Source organism: Gymnodraco acuticeps, unplaced genomic scaffold (assembly GCF_902827175.1).
Source record: "Gymnodraco acuticeps unplaced genomic scaffold, fGymAcu1.1, whole genome shotgun sequence".
Taxonomy (NCBI): Eukaryota; Metazoa; Chordata; class Actinopteri; order Perciformes; family Bathydraconidae; genus Gymnodraco; species Gymnodraco acuticeps.
In genome coordinates, this window is record NW_022990224.1 from 779,665 (window position 1) to 798,172 (window position 18,508).

The window sequence follows — 18,508 nt, forward strand, 5'->3', positions numbered from 1 at the left end:
GGTCATGTATAACATTAGATAAAAGTATATTTTCTTAGGATAATACTGTCTATTTTTAAGAACCAGACTATGAAACCCCCTGTTCCTAGTCCTGCCTGTAGGGGGCGCTGTGGGATGACGACCCGTCGGTAAACATGGAGCAGATGAAGCTGTTCCTCACATGAGAGTCATTGGTCTGTTGATGCCCCACCGGCTCTGCTTTCCTCAGTCTGTTGTCTGCCTGATTGTATCTGCTGGATCTTACTGTACAGCGGTGCCCTGAACGCACCACAGGGAGGAGTGACCATATTTATACATCTGTGGCAGTGACAATATTAACAGACATAAAGGGAGAGCACACAAACGCATCATACTGAAAGATGTCTGCGACCCCGCAGCCCGCAAAGATGAAAAAGGACGAGTCTTTCCTGGGGAAATTAGGAGGAACTCTGGTTCGGAAGAAAAAGTCTAAAGAAGGTAAGTTGTTTTTTTATATTAAAAAAGGGCCTTTATCCTGCTTGGTTCTCTTTTGGGGTTTCTGTCCATGGTGCTGCAATCACATGATGGGCTATTAAAATATTCCCCCTCTGGGAATCAGAGCACTCAAATCATGCAGAGCTCCACACAACATATGAAAAGACATCTACAGTAGGCTATAGTGTTTCGGTTTCCTAAATGTATCCTTTTATGGTTGTATCCTTGTTTTTTAATTTGATTTATTATGGATTTATAACCTCATGCTTATTGTGTCAACATTCATTAAAGGTTCAATATCTAACATACTGAGCCTTACTGTAATTGCGATTCTTCTTTGGAAGTGTTTGAGAGGTGAGAGCATTTCCTCTGAACAACTCCACAGGCATTTTCCATGAGACAATGGACATAAATAGATCATAAAGATACATAAGTGGTGCCAGGAATGCCAAGTTATGAAGATAAGGTGTAAGAGGGTCACTGTTTTAAACTTTGTTTTATCAACCCCCCCCCCCTGTGTTATTATCCTACTTTTCCAGTTGGCCAAACTATTTTCTGCCCTCCCTTGGGCCACACACACTGTGCGGTAAAACAGACAGCTGCAAGGTTTAACGTGTGTGTGTGTTTTCCTGTGTTTGTGCTCACAGCCATGTGTTTGTAATCTCCATTAAAGGAGGCCCACCAGTAGGAGGATATAGACCTAATAATTGTTCAGGAGCCTCATTAAACTCCACACATCTCATCTAAAAAGACATGAGCTTCCACCTATTTTAAGAAGAGGTTTTTAAACCGTTTGATATCTCTTAATCAAACTGCCAAATTTAGTGTGACAGTTTTTTTCACAGTTATAAGACCTGAAACAACTCGTCACTTAGCTGATTCTCTGACTCATTTTGTTAATCTATTCATCGACGAGCCCCATGGTAACATGATTTCCCAAAATATTTGATTCTTCCTTTTATAATTGTTTAGCCGTCCGTATTTCAAGACTGAATATGTCAGCACAGGTGGTCTTGGTTGCCCTATTTTAAAGAGGCCATATTATGCTTTTTTGTGTGCCTGTGTTATATTCGTTGTTGTGCATGTAAATGGTCTGCGAAGGCTAGAATCCCAAAGTTTCTCTTCTCTCCCACACACTCCCCCTCCTTCCTTAAACGCCTCCATTGAACTCCTTTGTTTACTTCTTCAACATAGTGACATCACTTTGGAACTTTTTATCTCCAACACATTGTACGTGTCAGGCTAAGGGGCGGGACATCTCTGAGCTGATCATAAATCACAACAGATCCGCTGCAGATACACGCTTTACAACATCAGGAGGATACGTCCCCAGCTGACCCAGAAAGCGACGCAGGTTCTGGTCCAGGCTCTCGTCATCTCACGCCTAGACTTCTGCAACTCCCTCCTGGCTGGTCTACCTGCATGTGCCATCCGACCTCTGCAGCTCATCCAGAATGCAGCGGCTCGTCTGGTCTTCAACCTTCCTAAATTCTCCCACACCACACCGCTCCTCCGCTCCCTTCACTGGCTTCCGGTAGAATCCACTTCAAGACACTGGTACTTGCTTACCATGCTGCGAATGGATCTGGCTCTTCCTACATCCAGGACATGACCGTACACCCCAGCACGTGCACTCGGCTCTGCATCAGCCAAACGACTCGCTGCACCCTCGCTGCGAGGGGGACCTAAGTTCCCATCAGCAAAAACACGTGGGTTTGCTGTCCTGGCTCCAAGATGGTGGAATGAGCTCCCCATTGAAATCAGGACAGCAGATAGCTTACACACCTTCCGGCGCAGACTGAAAACTCATCTCTTTCGACTCCACTTCGAGCGATAGAATTACTAACAAAGAATTTCCAACAAAGCACTTATATACTAATAAAGGACTGGCTTATCTAAAGCCAGTTGAGTAGCACTTGAAATGTTTTGGCTCTATGAAACCTGATGTCTTATATGATTCTGTTTTCTTCAAGTTTGTATCTTGTCTGTCGAATGCACTTATTGTAAGTCTCTTTGGATAAAAGCGCCAGCTAAATGTAATGTAATGTAAATCCGTCCATCCAACCAATCAGAGCAGGCTGGGATCTCATTTCAGACAGAGGGTGAAAAGAAAAGAGAAAAAAATAACACTTTTTGAGCATTTGAGCATGAAACATGTCACAGTTGAGCCACAATTCCTTAACCGTAATTCTGGCGCTAACTTTAGCATAGAGGTATAGGTAAAAGTGGGGTATTGAAAACTTGTGACCGGAGGGTCCCTATCTGCTAATATGTATAAAATGTACAACATAAATCTATAATTGTTCCTTTAATTGTCCACCTCCAGTTTACCTATACAACAACCCTCGGTCCCTAGACCTTAAAGGTCACCTATTATGCAAAATCCACTTTTTCGTGTCTTTTATACATCAACATGTGTCCCCTCTGTGTAAAGAGATTCTCTCTCTTTTTGTCCTGATCCATTTATATAAAAACCTGTCTGAAAATGAGCTGATCATATTTTGGCCACTTTGTGATGTCATAATGTTTTTTCCACCACCTGATCACCTGAATCTCCTCCTAGAGCACCATTGTGTTCTTTTTAACCAAATCTCTCTCAGAGGGGCGTGGGGAGGGGCTCCTTATTTTCATCTAAAGTAACAGACAGAGAATCAGCACTTTGGAAACAGGGCTGAAACAGAGGGGATTATGGGATGTTTGGTATTTCCAGCCAAACACTTCAGAGACATGTTTTGTATCTATCTGAGACCTATAATATATTGATGAATAACTGTATATTAGGGGACCTTTAATGGTGCCAACATGCTTCTAGCTCCTTGCCGCAGGGAATACATTGTGCAGTGAGAAGGGATTCCTTTAGCCTCAGAGCCAGTGTTTCAGTGCAGCTTGTGGGAGTGCAGTGCCCCTGTGTGGTGAAAGGGGATTTAACCTCAACTGACCTATTTGGTTGTATACATTGGAGGACTTGTTGGAGCGAGCTTTTAAAATGTAATTTTAAAGTTATAAGCTCTTAGTGATGTTATTGTTATAAATCAGTAAAACAATAGACATGTGTGTGAGGTGTAGTCCACAGCTTGTGGTCTCATGAGCTGCTGCTGTGGTTTATGTTACAGTTGGGTGTGGTACTCTTTATTCTTTAAGAGGAACACCCAAGACAGACGAGGTGCCACTGGAACAGTTGCTTCACATTTGCTGAATAATCATTAATAGCGTACTAATGACATATTCTACAATGTGCTGACACCCCTTAGTAACCACATTTACATGTTTTTAGTTCAGTATTAAACACTCAAACCATACTCTCCTTCTTGTGGTAGAAGAAATAGGATGTAGTAGTAAGTGTTGCTTGAGGGTGAGGCGACTGGACTTTTTTTTAAAGTCCAGATTCCTGCAGACTCAGTTTTCAGAGATACTGGATGGTCATGGCTCTCTCTGTATATCCTGATAAACTGAAAGGAAGTCTGCTTTTCTCTGACAAGGCTCAGCTCCCTCTGTCAGCAACAGGCTGTAACCGTGATAGTATATTGAAGGGAAAAAAACACGTTTTGTTTTTCTTAGGGCTGAGAGGATGAACTTTAGGGCACATCCCGCTATCTTAGAGAGAAGAGTATCTACACCCTGAAAATACAAACTGACTAAGATACAATTGTCAGGATGGATGCTGATAATAGTAAGTCATCTATTTGTTGTTGCTGTTTAACCTTTTTTACATACTTACGTACTTATTGTTGTTGTTGTTGCTACTTCTACCAACACAAGGAGACTTGAGTCGTTTTTGCATTAGTTAATATATAATGCATTCATCTGATGTCAAATCAAACCAAAATAAGATACAAAATATATTTGTTTATACTGTCGTCGCTTTGTGTCTTTTGCTCTTCATTATGTCATATTGTTGCTTTAACAATTTATCATCATATTGTATGACCAATACTTCACATTTTTTTAAAATATTTTCTTATATTAGAAGCCATTATCCAAGAGACTCACTGATATTTATACAAAGTCAACTCAAGTCAATTCATTATATTGCCAATGTAGTGGCAAACAGTACCTTATGAGCAATTGTTGCTGCAGTATGTGGGGTGATATTTTAACAAGAAATCGCAGTACTCAACTGTCAATGATGTATTCAAGATTCTATATTTTTTAACAGTGAATTTACCCGCCAACACATATCTTGGCTAAAATTCGTAAAAACTCATTTTAAAGGTGTCCTATCATGCAAAATGCCCTTTTTGATGTCTTTTATACATAAATATGTGTCCCCGGTGTGTCAGGGAACTCACGCAGCATCAGAAAATAAAACCCTCTCTCTTTTCCTCCATACCCAAATCTCTAAAAACGGGGGTACAACGGAGCTGATCCAGATTTGCGTCCGATATGACGTAATATCGGAAATGTAGACTGGCTTTACACCCACGGCCCTATCAGAAACGTTGCTATCAGAAACAATGCCCGACTGTTTTGTAATATGGTTACATTAGCATCGCTAACACTCAGAGCTAACCTGCACTGCACAGAGCATGTGTGTGAAGAAGCAGGAAATCAAAAGGAACTCAACTTGAGGTATAACCGGCAAGAGAGAAAGCCTTTGAGCTCCAAACTGTTTCAGAAACAATCCTTGAAAATCCATGATATGGCGTTTCATCACGGCAGTATTTAGTTTAGACAGTAGCTGCCGGGTCCCGCATGAGCTCAGCCCCCTCCCAGATCAGCACTTTTGAAACAGGAAGTGAAATAGAGGGATATGAGGCATGGCTAGTATGGGTGATCTGTTTGGTATTTTGAGCAAAACACTTCACAGACATGTTTTTTATATATTTGTATATATCTGAGACCTATGCTATTGCCTACAAATAGCATGATAGGTGCACTTTAAGAACATTTAAAAGGCAACTTTTGAAAAAGTTTGTGTCTGTTATTTGTTGAATGAAAAAGAAAAACGTAATAAAAGAAGAATATTGGCACATATGTTTCTTCAAAATCCTCACCTATTACAGCAACACAACATTTGACTCCTACTATCCTTTAAAAAAACACAAACAAATAGTATAATAGTAATATAGGTAATAGAAGGTTACAATAAAGACACAAAATTGAATTACAACAAAATGTACAAAATAGTATGTCAAATAGGTGTTATTAGCTTGATGCAATAAGAGTGTATACCTCTCAGCCAAAGGCCCCGTGTGGAACAGTCCCAGTGACTCACTGGTGCCTGTGGTGTAAATAACCAGAGCGGCTATATTTAAGGTCTGCCTTCCCCTTACTGCTGCATTATTTATACTCCCATGTGCCACAGTGAACCTCCTCCCCCTCGGGAGTAATGGAACCAAACAAGACGAGGTCGATTTCAATCTGCTTTACGCTGTTGTTTATGATGCACACTGATTATATCTAGAACATTTTATTTATCTCTAAAGCAAAGAAGAAGCTGACCGTATGTTGTTGTGTCTTTTCCCATGCTCGTTTGAAGGAACCTCTGAGGGGCTTTTGACATTAATTTGTGCAATGAAGCCGGCATAAGATAAATGTTCTGACTGCAGGCTTAGATTTGTATTGAATTAGAGTAATTCTGTTAACAGGACTACAGCTGCTGCCTGATTTATCATCCTCTGCAGCAAAACATATAAAAGGCTCCATTTACATGCTCAGTTATCCACGCTAACAAGTGTATTCTCTGATTGCTGTGAAATGACTAGACTACACTTATTTAAGAAAACAAATTACACCATGCTTTATGCATTTCTATAGAATGTAATGAAAGGTAAGCCAGCACTTTACCTCTCAAAGTCAGTCTGTCAGTCCACTGTTTGTGCGTTTATGTCCAGTGTGGTCCTAATTCCCACCCCAAACACACACATACACACAACACACACACCCCTCAGCATGTCCTGTAACTGGACCACAGACGTGGGGTGGAAGGTTGTGACAGAAATAAACACGTGATGACGCCCCTGCCATTGCCCAGTCCCACCGACTGCGATTCACACACATATACACACACACTCTACGACACTTTCTACCTTCGCTCACCGCCGTCGTTGGGAATCAAGAGGTTTATAGAAGAGACATGGCGGGGCTGTTGTGTGGGACTAAGAGGAAGAAACAAGGTACATTTGTTTGTTGAGCTTTGAGGAACTTGGAAGTGGTAATGGGGAAGCAGGAGATTTACCTTAGTGCACTGTAGGTTAATATCCACTAATGTTGCTGTAGAGATCATCGAGATGTATTAGTCACTACGGAATAGATTGTGTGTGTCTCTGTGAGAGATTTTGATTTATTTCTGGACCGACAAGTGGAAATATTTTCACTTTTATAAATCATTCTGCAGAGGTTTGCCATAGTAAATTAATGATATTGTATAATTTGACCATTTCAAACCAGATTGTACTTGACTGTGTGAAGTGCCAGCAGCAGTTATGTGGTCAAATGGACAGCGGGGGGAAAAGGAAACACAATTATGACGAAATGCGGCGAGCTTGCTCTGTAATTACAAAGCAAACTGCTGATCTGCAGTGAGATAGTGGATATTCAGCTCTTATGGGACGGCTGAATCAGATAGGAAATCTGTGGGGACCGTTGCTCCCGGGGTAAATATGTACAGTTTATCCTCTTTGTACATGCTTTGAAGTAGAGATTTCATCATAAACACACAGTCCTAGACTTGCTCTCATTATATCCCGATTAGAAAACGCTATTTTACATGCTTTTAATTTAAAAACCGGTTCAAATGTAAGCTCAAATTGGGTTTTCCTTGCATACGTTAAAAATAGCAATGTCAATGAAATGACTTGACTATTGATTGTGTTTCATCCAGTTGCAGGTTGTACTAATTGAAATGTGGGATAATAAAAGCACTATGGCCATTAGTGGAAGAAAGCCTTTAAATCCCTTGAGTGTTTCTTCAGTCAGAAGTAAAAGCATCTCAGCGGAAATTGATTTTATTCAATGCCAAGTGTGTGTTACTTTTCCTGTGTCTTGTCACCTTTAATCAGCTTTCTTGTTTACAGTTTTACTTTATATTCTCACTTTGGATGCATTTTAAGTTTCTTTACACTGGATAAATAAACGTAAATGGAGACTGCCGCCCACCAAGGCAATCTGTGGTGGAAAGGAAAGAGTCTCACATGGTTGGAGATAAGTGACAGACCCTCAAGCAGCAGTTACAAATCCCTGGATAAACATTTCTTACAAAAACTCTCAGCTAGATAACAGTGCATTGTTTGCAGGATTTCTTATCAGCACAATATGGTTCATGATGGCGAGTGAATGGTTGTAATATACTTTATAATACAATACCTTATAATGTGGAATTGGGCGTGAAACTATTCTAACTACAAACTATTAGACTTTGATGAGCTTTTCCTACGTGAAGTACAAACGCAAATTAAATAAATACATCATAGCAACAATAATTCACTATGATTCTGATTTCTATGGCATCAAATCAAGTATGACGTTTAAAAAAGAAGTTTCTTAAAAGCGCACCGTGCCCACTTAGTACTGCACGCATATCACATTGTTGGACTCATTATAGACTTTTTAAAATGATCAAAATTGATGCAGCAGATCCAGAGATACCATACATTATTGTTCCTTGTCAAAACCTAGCTCCTACATTACCCACAATGCAACTCAACCACTTAAAAATTGCTCTGAGAGTCAGGATTTTAAATGCTCGTAGTGTCTTATGAAACTAATAAAGTGGCTAGACTCAAGCAGAGAAGAGAAGCCACAGCACTGGTAGACTCACTTTTAACTCAATTCCCCGCAATATTTTTTTCAAACTTAGTCTTCAGCCCCATCCCATGCTGACTCAAATGACAACACTTTATTTTCTCACATATGCAGACTGTGAAACTGATTCAGAGAAACCTTTAGAAATGTCCTTTTGGTCAGCTTTGACTGTCACTGATTGAGAAGATGGTGGTGGAGTGACTGAAGTGGAGTCTGTAGAGGAGGAGAAGGGGCTACATTTGACTCAGAATCGATTCAAAAGTAACACCTAACTTTCCCCACAAGGGTACTGGGTGGTTGTGCAACAGTGACTCTGACAAGCTTTCTCTTTAATGCCATTTATTGCTGTCCCACACTCTTTCCTTGCTCATCTCACTGTATGCCTCCATGTCAAGTATTTTTCTGTTGATTTGTTTTATCTAATTAGTTGTGCATGTCTATGTGTGTATTCTTGTCTTACCAGTGAGTGATCTCCATGAGGAGGGGAAGAATGCCATCAACGCTCCCATGCTTCCCACGGGGACAGAAATCCATCCGGAGGACACACTGATGGGTACACACACACACACACACACACACACACACACACACACACACACACACACGCACATGCACACGCACACGCACACACACACACATTCAGTATGCACTTAAATGTCCTATTTAGAATATAAACAGAATATCTTATGTTAAAACATCTCTTTGAATGTGCAAAAGTATGACTGGAGTTTGCTCTGTTGATGAATCTGCATTTCCAATATGATCAACTTGAGGTCATAGAGAAACATCAGAATATGTTGACACATTTGTGCTTAACGGGCACTTCGACATCTGAGCAGCAGGAAATGAAAGTGGGTGGAGGGGAGACGCCTCAGTCACCGTGTGAATCACTGTTGAAGTGAGAGTGATAGAAACATTGTATGAGTGTGTCTGTGACATTTGTGTTTATGTGAGATCAAAATGTGTCTAAGGGGGAGATAGGTGTGTGTGAAATGAAACAGGATATTTAAGTGTCACTCTGAACTAAGTGTCTTCATTTTCTCATATTATGCTCACCAGAGGAAAACGCAGAGAGGATCATGTTGGACCCAACATCGCGGGAAAATCTTAAATTTAAAGATCTTCTGAAGGTAGTCTGGGATTTTATGCATAAGCATTACATCTCTTCAGAACAATCACAGTGATGAAAATTTGAAGAAAAAAGCACATAAAAGACAATAGATTTGTTTGCGTTGTGATTTGTATCCAGGTCCTGATAGACTGGATCAACAGTGAGTTGGAGGAAGACCGGATCATAGTCAAAGACCTGGAGGAGGACTGTTATGATGGACAAGTTCTCCAGAAGTTATTTGGTGAGAAACTGGTTTCTTTGGCAGTCTAACTCTCAAACCATCTTTGTCAATACATATTCTGTAGGGTCTTTAAATTGCAATGCAACAATATGAACACTTGCAGAAATCGTAGAAGTAAAACATATTACAAAAAGCAATAACTTGTTGATGCAGCCCGTGGCTCTGGTATACATATCTTTTTGTTTCATATTCTGAGTTTGATTTTTGATATTAGTCTATGACCAAAACATTGCCTTTTTCAACAAACTTGCTGCCAGTAGTCAACAATAATTCAATATTTTATTCTATATGATTACATTTCTGTTTTCACCTACCAGCTGCAAAATGAAGAACACTTAATTGGTTGTATTATCAGAAGTACATTTGCAGCAGTCCCAAAATCAATCAAAGTACATAGTGTTATCTCAAATAAGCATTAAAGCCTTATTTGACCCCTGGGACACCATTATTCACACTGATGTCATTCCAATACTTTATTTTATTAAACATTCACATTTTGAGAAAATCTTATTAAGGAAAACGTATGGAATGACAAAGCCTGTCCAAAACTATGTAATGGATGTGTGTTCACTATGGTGGTGCTCTGTCTCGTAAAGCTTCAAAGTCTGTATGTGGCTTCCCCCTTGTGTCTGTTATGTGTAACAGCAAGAGCAAAACATTTTCAGATTTCCACAATATACGCTGGGTTAGGGTTAAATCTTCCCCTTCTGCTACAAAAGTGCCATTTTAGACGACACGTGTTGCTCTGTAGATTGGAAAAAAGGCTCTTCTTTAAACCAAAGTGTCTGTAAAATAAATATAATGTAATGTCATTGTCGCATAGTAACAATATCATTATTGCAGCCTGACAAGAACTTGCATATTCATTTACGGAAGCCAGGTAATACAAATAGGACTGACACATATGTTGTCAGAAGTGTCACGAACAACAACTAAAACACACAGCAGGAAACATTTTGTTAAGAGACGTGTGATTTCTTTCATTTCTCTTAAGGCTGTTGTTGTTTTCACACTTCTTCGTTACTTTTGCACCTTCTGTACCGTCTTTTGCTGCATCAGTGCCTGTTTTAGATTTCCAAAGACGCATAGGCTTTGTTGTCAAATGCACATAAGCTAAAGCGAGGTTTTGGCAATGAAAATGAAAAATTGTTGAAAAGGATCTCCATAAATCCTTCTTCTTTGTATTGCTTGCATCAGAGAATCTTTGTTGTCTAAAGCCCCCACATACATCTTCAAGATCACCATGTCCTTGTTTTCCCATAAACAAAACTGGTAAGCCTACTGATACTGTACGGGAACGAACAAAAACATTTTGTTTTGCACTTCTTTGGGACTTAACCTCTTCTGTAACTTTTGTCTACAGTTGACCTGTTCAGTACATCACAACACTGTCCCATGATACATGATGTGTTTCCCTGAGTTTGAGCTAGTATTTCCTCTCATGTTGTTGACAGAAAAGTTGTCAGGCAGGAAGCTGAACGTGGCCGAGGTGACTCAGTCCGAGATCGGCCAAAAGCAGAAGCTGCAGACGGTTTTGGAGTCCGTCAACGAAATGCTGCGGCCTCATGGCTGGACCATTGAGTGGAGCGTGGACTGTGAGTTTACTTCGACTTTAGAGATTTGCTACTTTGCTACTTCAGTGGTTAAGTTATAGCACTTCCATCATTTGGAGAATTACATGAGACAGACATTTTAAATAAAGTCAAAACAGAGGCCGAGATTTCTTGACTTTCAGCCTGAAATATGGGTCAAGCTTAAATATTGGAGATTCAATTTTTCACAATACAACGCAATACCACATTCTCCTTAAAACTCCACTTTGTAATGCAGGGTTTGTTTTTCAACGTTGTGGAAGCCGTGGCGCTGTAAAAAGCACGACCAATCATCTGAGCCGGCCCGGCTAAAATAACTGGATGGCCTACCTGCCTGTCAGCCTTCCATCTGTGCACAAACTTATCTCGTGCCCTCATTGGTTATGTGCGCGTTCGTGTGTGTTGGAGAAGGGGCAGATTTTTTTCGCACTCGAGCTGGTTTCTCCATTCTTACCTACCCTACCTTTAAGTCTCAATCCAATTTACTGCAAAAAACATTGCACAGCTGTTTTTACGGGCTGTGTCCTTGAGACAAGTCAACTGAATTTAATTAGCTAAATTGTTGGAATTCCCCCATGAACACATAATCTCTTGATTTGCATTACACAACATATTTAATCCTGTTCAGGTTTTGAGAAGCTCTACAAACATTAGGATTTCCTGCTGGAGCTCACCGATTAAATGCTTTATTACCTTTATATCTCTTGATAAGAGCTGGTAGTTATGTTACATTTTTAGAAGATTGCTTTCTTCCATGATCTTGCAGTGTGCAAAGATTTTATAGTCCTTTGCTTTGATTTACTGTCACAGCTATCCATTCAAAGAACCTGGTGGCGATTGTCTACCTGCTGGTGGCTCTGGCGATGCACTTCCAGGCTCCGATCAGACTGCCGGAGCATGTTTCTGCGCAGGTGGTGGTCGTCAAGGTAAAGTGGCTCAAAGAGCTCACACAGGGTTCACATTCATTATCATTATGTGCAGTGACATAGGGATGGATACAGAGCTGTATAGTTATTTTGATTCAGTTAATTACCAGCCCCAACAGCGTACAGCTGGTGTATTTTATTGTAGTCACATTGTGGGTCTCTGTGTGTGTATGCATGGGTTCTTGGGGACACCAACTGTAGCATGAACTAACACTAGCTTTAATGTCTGTCAAATTCAACGCCATGCCCCTTTCCCAATTTGTTGGTGTGATTCTTTTGCAAGATTGACTCAGTTAAACTTGTATTTAACCTTCACTGAGATTAGGAATGTCTTAATAAACTTATATGAATGAGTTACAGTGAAACAACATAAGACATATCATTCAGAATATACCTCAATGTTTAACAAAAATCTGTCTTTAAATTCACAAATAACATTTCTTCTCATCTTAGAAATGTCCAAAATGTAACTTCAAAACAACCCAAAACACCATAAGAATAACAAAGACCTATCCAAACTTTAATATAATGAGGATACACATCACAGTGACGGATAAAGTGTCAGTTTTTGCCATCATTCATTATCTGTCTGTCGTCTGTACATTTAATTTTCATAATGTGAATCAACAGTTCTTGTTATTCTGTCATGTAGTAACTCAAGTGTTTTGATTGTGTTTGAGCAGAAACGTGAAGGCATCCTGCAGACGGCTCTTGTGACCAAGGAGCTGACGAGCACCACAGAGTAAGAGCTGATATTTAAATATTTGTATCCTCAACTGTCCTTTCTTTTGTATTAATGATGTCATTTAAAGTATTATAATGAATATTGTAGTAATAAGTATCTCTCTTTTTTCCCAGAATGATGATGGGAAGATTTGGTAAGTGCAAGAGACACATTCTGTTATAGTATTATCCCTTTACCAATTATTGTTTCTCATTATTTATTTCCCTGCTTAAAGAAGTATTACTGCGTTTCGATAACGCTATTCCAGGACATTATGCTAAGCTAAGCTAACCACCGGCTGGCTGTATACATATATTTACATGACAGATAATAGAGTAGTATTGACCTTATCATCTTTTTTAACACCTTAACATTTCCCAAAATGTCGTACTGTTCCTTTAAGTATTCATAACCTTTGAATTATTAATTTTTTCACAACAGAGAGGGACGCGTTTGACACTTTGTTGGATCACGCACCTGACAAGCTCAACGTGGTGAAAACGGTATGAAAGAAATTTCCTTTGCATTAAAATGTACAGTGATAAAAATGTAGGTTACAAACTATTAACAGTTTGTTGATCCTGTTTCCAGTCTCTCATCACCTTTGTGAACAAACACCTGAACAAGCTGAACCTGGAAGTGACTGAGCTGGAATCTCAGGTAAGAGATTTAATAGTTCATCTACAGCAGGGGGGTCCAAACTTTTTCACCGAGGGCCACATACAGAAAAATATATGAAGGTCTGGGCCGCTCTCTAGAGGTATTTAGCCTCATAAGTGCAGTTATAAGTCAGCAAAAACAATCAAATGTAGGTAAATGATGCTTAAACGACAGCCTACTGTACATCACAGCTCTCCAGAGGGTTTCATTTATTTTGTTAGCAGCTCATTCCTTAAAGCAGGAGCCTCAGGTTGCTTAAAATAAGAGGATAGGCCTATAGGAAGAGTTTATTTCAAGCTTGTTATGTAAATACGTTTTTTAGTTTTCAGCTTTAATTGACTGAATTTATTTGAAAAGTGGGCTTCTTAACACATGAATACTACTGTGTAATATGTGTTTTAATCTATATTTAAGAAGTACAATACAATACAAGACAAGCACATGTTTCATTTGTGGGCCGTACTCCATTCTACTTTTTGAATTTGCTGAGGGCCGATTCAAAATGGCAGCCTTGCGATCCATTTAAAATTAAAATGGTGTTATTTAACAATTTTATTTCAAATATTGTATTTTATTGTATTCCTCTCATCATCACTTAATGTGCATGCATACAAATCCAATCTGTTTTACTTGTTCAGTTTAATATTGTATTTGCTGTGAATTTTCGTATAGACATTAATACTGTTTATATCCGTGTGTGTCCAGTTTGCTGATGGCGTGTATCTGATATTGCTGATGGGGCTGCTCGAAGACTACTTTGTCCCTCTGTTCAACTTCTTCCTCACTCCTGAGAGCTTCGAACAGAAGGTGAGTACACACTCAAAAAGTGGAAATTGTCAGTCAAAAAAGAAGACTTTTAGCAACTCATCACTGAATTGAGTTTTCATGTTGTTACCCTGCAGGTCCACAATGTGGCGTTTGCCTTTGAGCTGATGCAGGATGGAGGCCTGAAGAAACCCAAAGCCAGACCAGAAGGTATTTTATAGATGTGTTACACAATTACAAGATCAGAAGACAATTTCCCAGAGGAGACTTTATGGAGACTGACCTAGATTACTTGCTGAAAAGACCCTCTAAAAACAATGTTTAATGGTTGTCATATTAAAAGATGTCCAGTAGATGGAGACCTTGCTTCACCCTTAAACTTAGTTAATTTGGCCCTGGGATAAAACAATTTAGAATATAATTTAAAGCTGATACTTCAAGAATCAAAATATTACTGGGGTCATGTAGTTGTTGCTTTTTCTGTTGGTTATTAATAGAGATGCAGATATTTGCATTTTATTTACCCATTTGACTCTGCATACCCCCTGTAGAGTTGGAAATGCTATTACAGAAATAGCTTTCAGAGCGTGATCTAATACAGTTGACTGATCACGTACTTAAACTGTAATCAGTATTTTGCTTTATTGAAGCACTCAAATTTAAATCAGAAACTGTAACTTACATTAAGCCGCAGGATTTGATATTGGTAGAAGAATATATTCCACTTTGTTGTTGTTGTTCAGTTGAATGGAAATCTTCTCTGTCACAAAACAATCCCTGCATATGAGGGATAATGCCCGACAAGTGTCCATTATCAGGAATTAATTGATGACGGGAAAGGAGCCGGAGTCCATTCATTTTTGCTAATGGAAAACCGCTTTTATCATGGTCACTTGCCACAGAAAAATGTAATTGCAAGGCATTAATAGATTTTTTTATAATCAAAATGTTAAGTTGTTTTATAATCCCTAACTCCCTGATATCATCTGAGGGTATGGCTAATACCTGGAGCATCATTACCATCCCATAATATGTCTAGTCCACTCGCTATGAGCCTGAAAGCTAACCTAGTGCTTGCATAATTCAAAGTAAATACATTTTGACTGTATGTTTAACAACAAAACTAGATCCATATCTTAAAGTGAATGTGTAATAAACACTATCAATAAGTTAGGAGGTGCAGTGTTCTTATTGCAGTGTTACAGTTGCCATCCTGCAGCCAATCAGAATTGAGTATTCACCCAGACCGTAATATAATGTAAGAGCCATATATATCTGGGGCTCCTCATACTGCATGCCTCATTTAGGAATATGAAATATACATACTGTACAATGTAATACTCTCTTACATAATTCTCAGAGCTACATTACTTAAAATATTCACATTTCGCTCCACATTCTTGTCCCATATTTCTTAATATTTAATATCCTGCAACCCAGTTTTAATTTACTTACTTATATACAGTATATTCTCCTACTTACTGCACATGCTTTTGCTTTTGATCTTTGTTTTTATTATTTATTCCGCTTAAACTACTCTTTAACATTTCCTCTTTTCTATGTCGGTATATCTCCATTTTATTATAATTGCTCTATTCACAGTCCTTGGAGATGGTAACTAAGTATTATACTGCACAGCTGTGGATGTTGTTAATATATTAATATATATTCATCTTTAACCAGTATGGACTACCTTTCAAAATGTGTAAATATTGTTTCCCTCCACTGTATAAATGCAAATGAGTTTTCCTTCTACACAGAAACTAAACATTTCTTCACACCAAAACACAATGTTTTTGCGATAATTAGACATTATAGTTATTATCTTCATACTGATATTATGCTCCAACTCTCATACTCCAGTCTTCTAATTAGTAAATGGTTTGCCAAGACTTTTGAATATCAGCAGGTTCATATTAAAAAACAGAAGCTTTTAATGATATCAACAGTATCACCCAAAATGCAGACCATTTTTTAATTTTGATTTGATTAGATTTATTTTGAATGTGTAAAACAATAATACAACAATTTAACATGATAATTATTATACTATACAAAATTAAGCAGTGTCAAATTGATTGATTGACAAAAATATGACTGATTCTAAGTTATGTATAAACAAATGATCTACTTAATTACACATCCGAAAAGCACAATAATGAGCTTAATGCATCTTAGTTTAAATAACCCAGCTGTAACACAATGATGTCTGGCTTGAATAACTTAACCTAGAACTTCATGTGATGAGATATTACAATAAGCACTTATGTAGTACAGCATGTTACTGATGAAGGGAACAGAACGTGTTTTTCTCTCCTTGTACGACGTAATACATCATATGATCTATGATGAGCTATTTTAAGCTCCATTTCCTTAAAATTACAAATAACCTTTAAAGGAAAGTAGTCCAACAGCAACAATCGCAGTGAGAGCTCCTTTGCATTGTCAATAGGATTTTATGGAAGCTAAGCTCATTTATTTTGTGCTTAATGTTTCAAGGAGCTTTTAAAAGATTAGTTTTTGTGACCATCAAAGGTCTAAATGTCTTCCAGTATCCCCCTTAAAAACATGTTTGTCAAACTAATAAGTCTGTTATCTCCCATTTGTGTTCCAGATGTTGTCAACCTGAACCTGAAGTCCACCCTCAGAGTCCTCTACAACCTTTTCACCAACTACAAAAACTCTGAGTGAACTGTTCCAGTTTTCACCCCCCTGATATTACTTCTGAACGCTGCTCTGTGCTGATTATACATTATATATTATATATTATATATACATTATATATATAGTATGGCAGTCTGGACACTGGAGGACACCAACTGACTGAAAGTCACAATTATGTTGGACTTAAAACGACCCAGGGGGAGAAGCAAGAAAAAGGCTTTGAATGTTAGTTATTAATCTTCTCCAAATGTCAGTATTTATTTATTCCTTTTTTTAAATGTTAAATGCAACCAAGGAAACCCTGCAACCTTTTAGCCTTTTAAATACACAGCCGTCACAAGAGAAATAAACGAGGGCCGAATGTTTAAACATTTGTGTTAAACTGATAACTGAAAGCTGGAAATTCTGTTATATATGAGATAGTATCTAAAAAACATTTCTGTAAATATTAAAAGTATATTTTGGGGAAATAGACACAGACCTATTTGTTTTACTGTCAAGAGTTTGATAAGAAGATGGATAATACTACATTTAAAGCTATTGTAAGAGTCAAGAGCCAGTTAGCTTAGCTTAGCATTAAGACATGAGGAACTGCTCGTCAAATAACAATTAAAAAACTTTACCTAAGGCTCAACTCAACAGCTAGCTTAGAGATGATATACCTCCCTTTCTTAAGCTTTCTAGTTGGCTGTCTCATTACATTATCGATTTACAGTAAGCTGGATTTGGGAGTAACAATTAAAAAAAAGTTGTTTTTTACAAGAAAAGTTACATTAGTATGGCATACTAATTTATTATAAAGTAAAACAGATATCACAGAGTCAGATTATTGTTGTAACTCATTACCAAATACACTTTAACTTGCTGTATTTTGCATTTTTCGCTACAGCGCTGTTACCTTCTGCTACTAGCGTTATGCTAGGCTAAGCTAACTTGTAGCTTCATGTGTGTGGTGTTACTGATCTTCTCGTGTAACTCTTGACAAGAAAGCGAATAAGTATATTTCCCCAAACTATTCCTTTAACAAAACTTGAAAATGCCATGTATTATATGATATCTGAAAATGCTTTGTTTGTATATTACTACAGCTATATATAAATATATATAATTGCTTTTACTTGATAACTGAACTAGGAATGGTCCTTTTTTTCTCTGAACTATGCACACCACTTCTCAAACCATAAGAGCTGCTGCTGTTTTGCTTTAAGTGCAGCTCTCTCAGCCTCAGGAGATTCATGAGTCAGAGTATCTTCGTATTGACCCGGCCTTTTCAAACGAGTCTCCGAGGAGGTCTGCACCCTCACTCGGCTCTCCTGAAGCAGAGCAGGAGCCCGCCGTGCCACCCGGAGATGTGCTAAGATGTACCATGCACGACTACTCATGCATTTTAAAGCCGTGGATGAATTATGAAGAGAGTGGATGAATCAATCCAAACCACGCTTGCGTTTTGATGTCTCACCCCTATGCGCTTCTCGTTTTTTTTTATAATCTTGCCTATCAAGAAATAAATGCCTGAAATCAAACAGAATGAGAATTTCATTGTGTCTCTTACGTGTGCGATGGGTTAGATTCGCTTCTGCGTTTTGAGCGAAATTGCCTTTGGAACAGCCAATTCCTGCAATTTGGGTT

General features: G+C 38.5%; 1 protein-coding gene across 3 annotated transcripts; it reads left to right on the forward strand.

The window, feature by feature from the left end:
* Positions 1-136: 136 nt before the first annotated feature.
* Positions 137-18,001, forward strand: parvb (parvin, beta). 3 transcript variants are annotated; one of them, XM_034218661.1, is made up of 13 exons: positions 137-456; positions 8,660-8,749; positions 9,256-9,326; positions 9,446-9,548; positions 11,003-11,143; positions 11,951-12,066; positions 12,750-12,808; positions 12,925-12,944; positions 13,232-13,293; positions 13,382-13,450; positions 14,156-14,257; positions 14,353-14,425; positions 16,830-18,001. In XM_034218661.1, exons 1-13 carry the CDS (start codon positions 360-362, stop codon positions 16,904-16,906), a joined length of 1,080 nt encoding a protein of 359 aa, XP_034074552.1. In that variant the 5' UTR covers positions 137-359; the 3' UTR covers positions 16,907-18,001. The 3 variants fall into 3 exon arrangements, with proteins under 3 accessions (XP_034074552.1, XP_034074554.1, XP_034074553.1); XM_034218663.1 differs by lacking the exon at positions 137-456 and adding an exon at positions 3,859-4,123; XM_034218662.1 differs by lacking the exon at positions 137-456 and adding an exon at positions 6,414-6,569.
* The last annotated feature ends 507 nt before the right edge of the window (positions 18,002-18,508 follow it).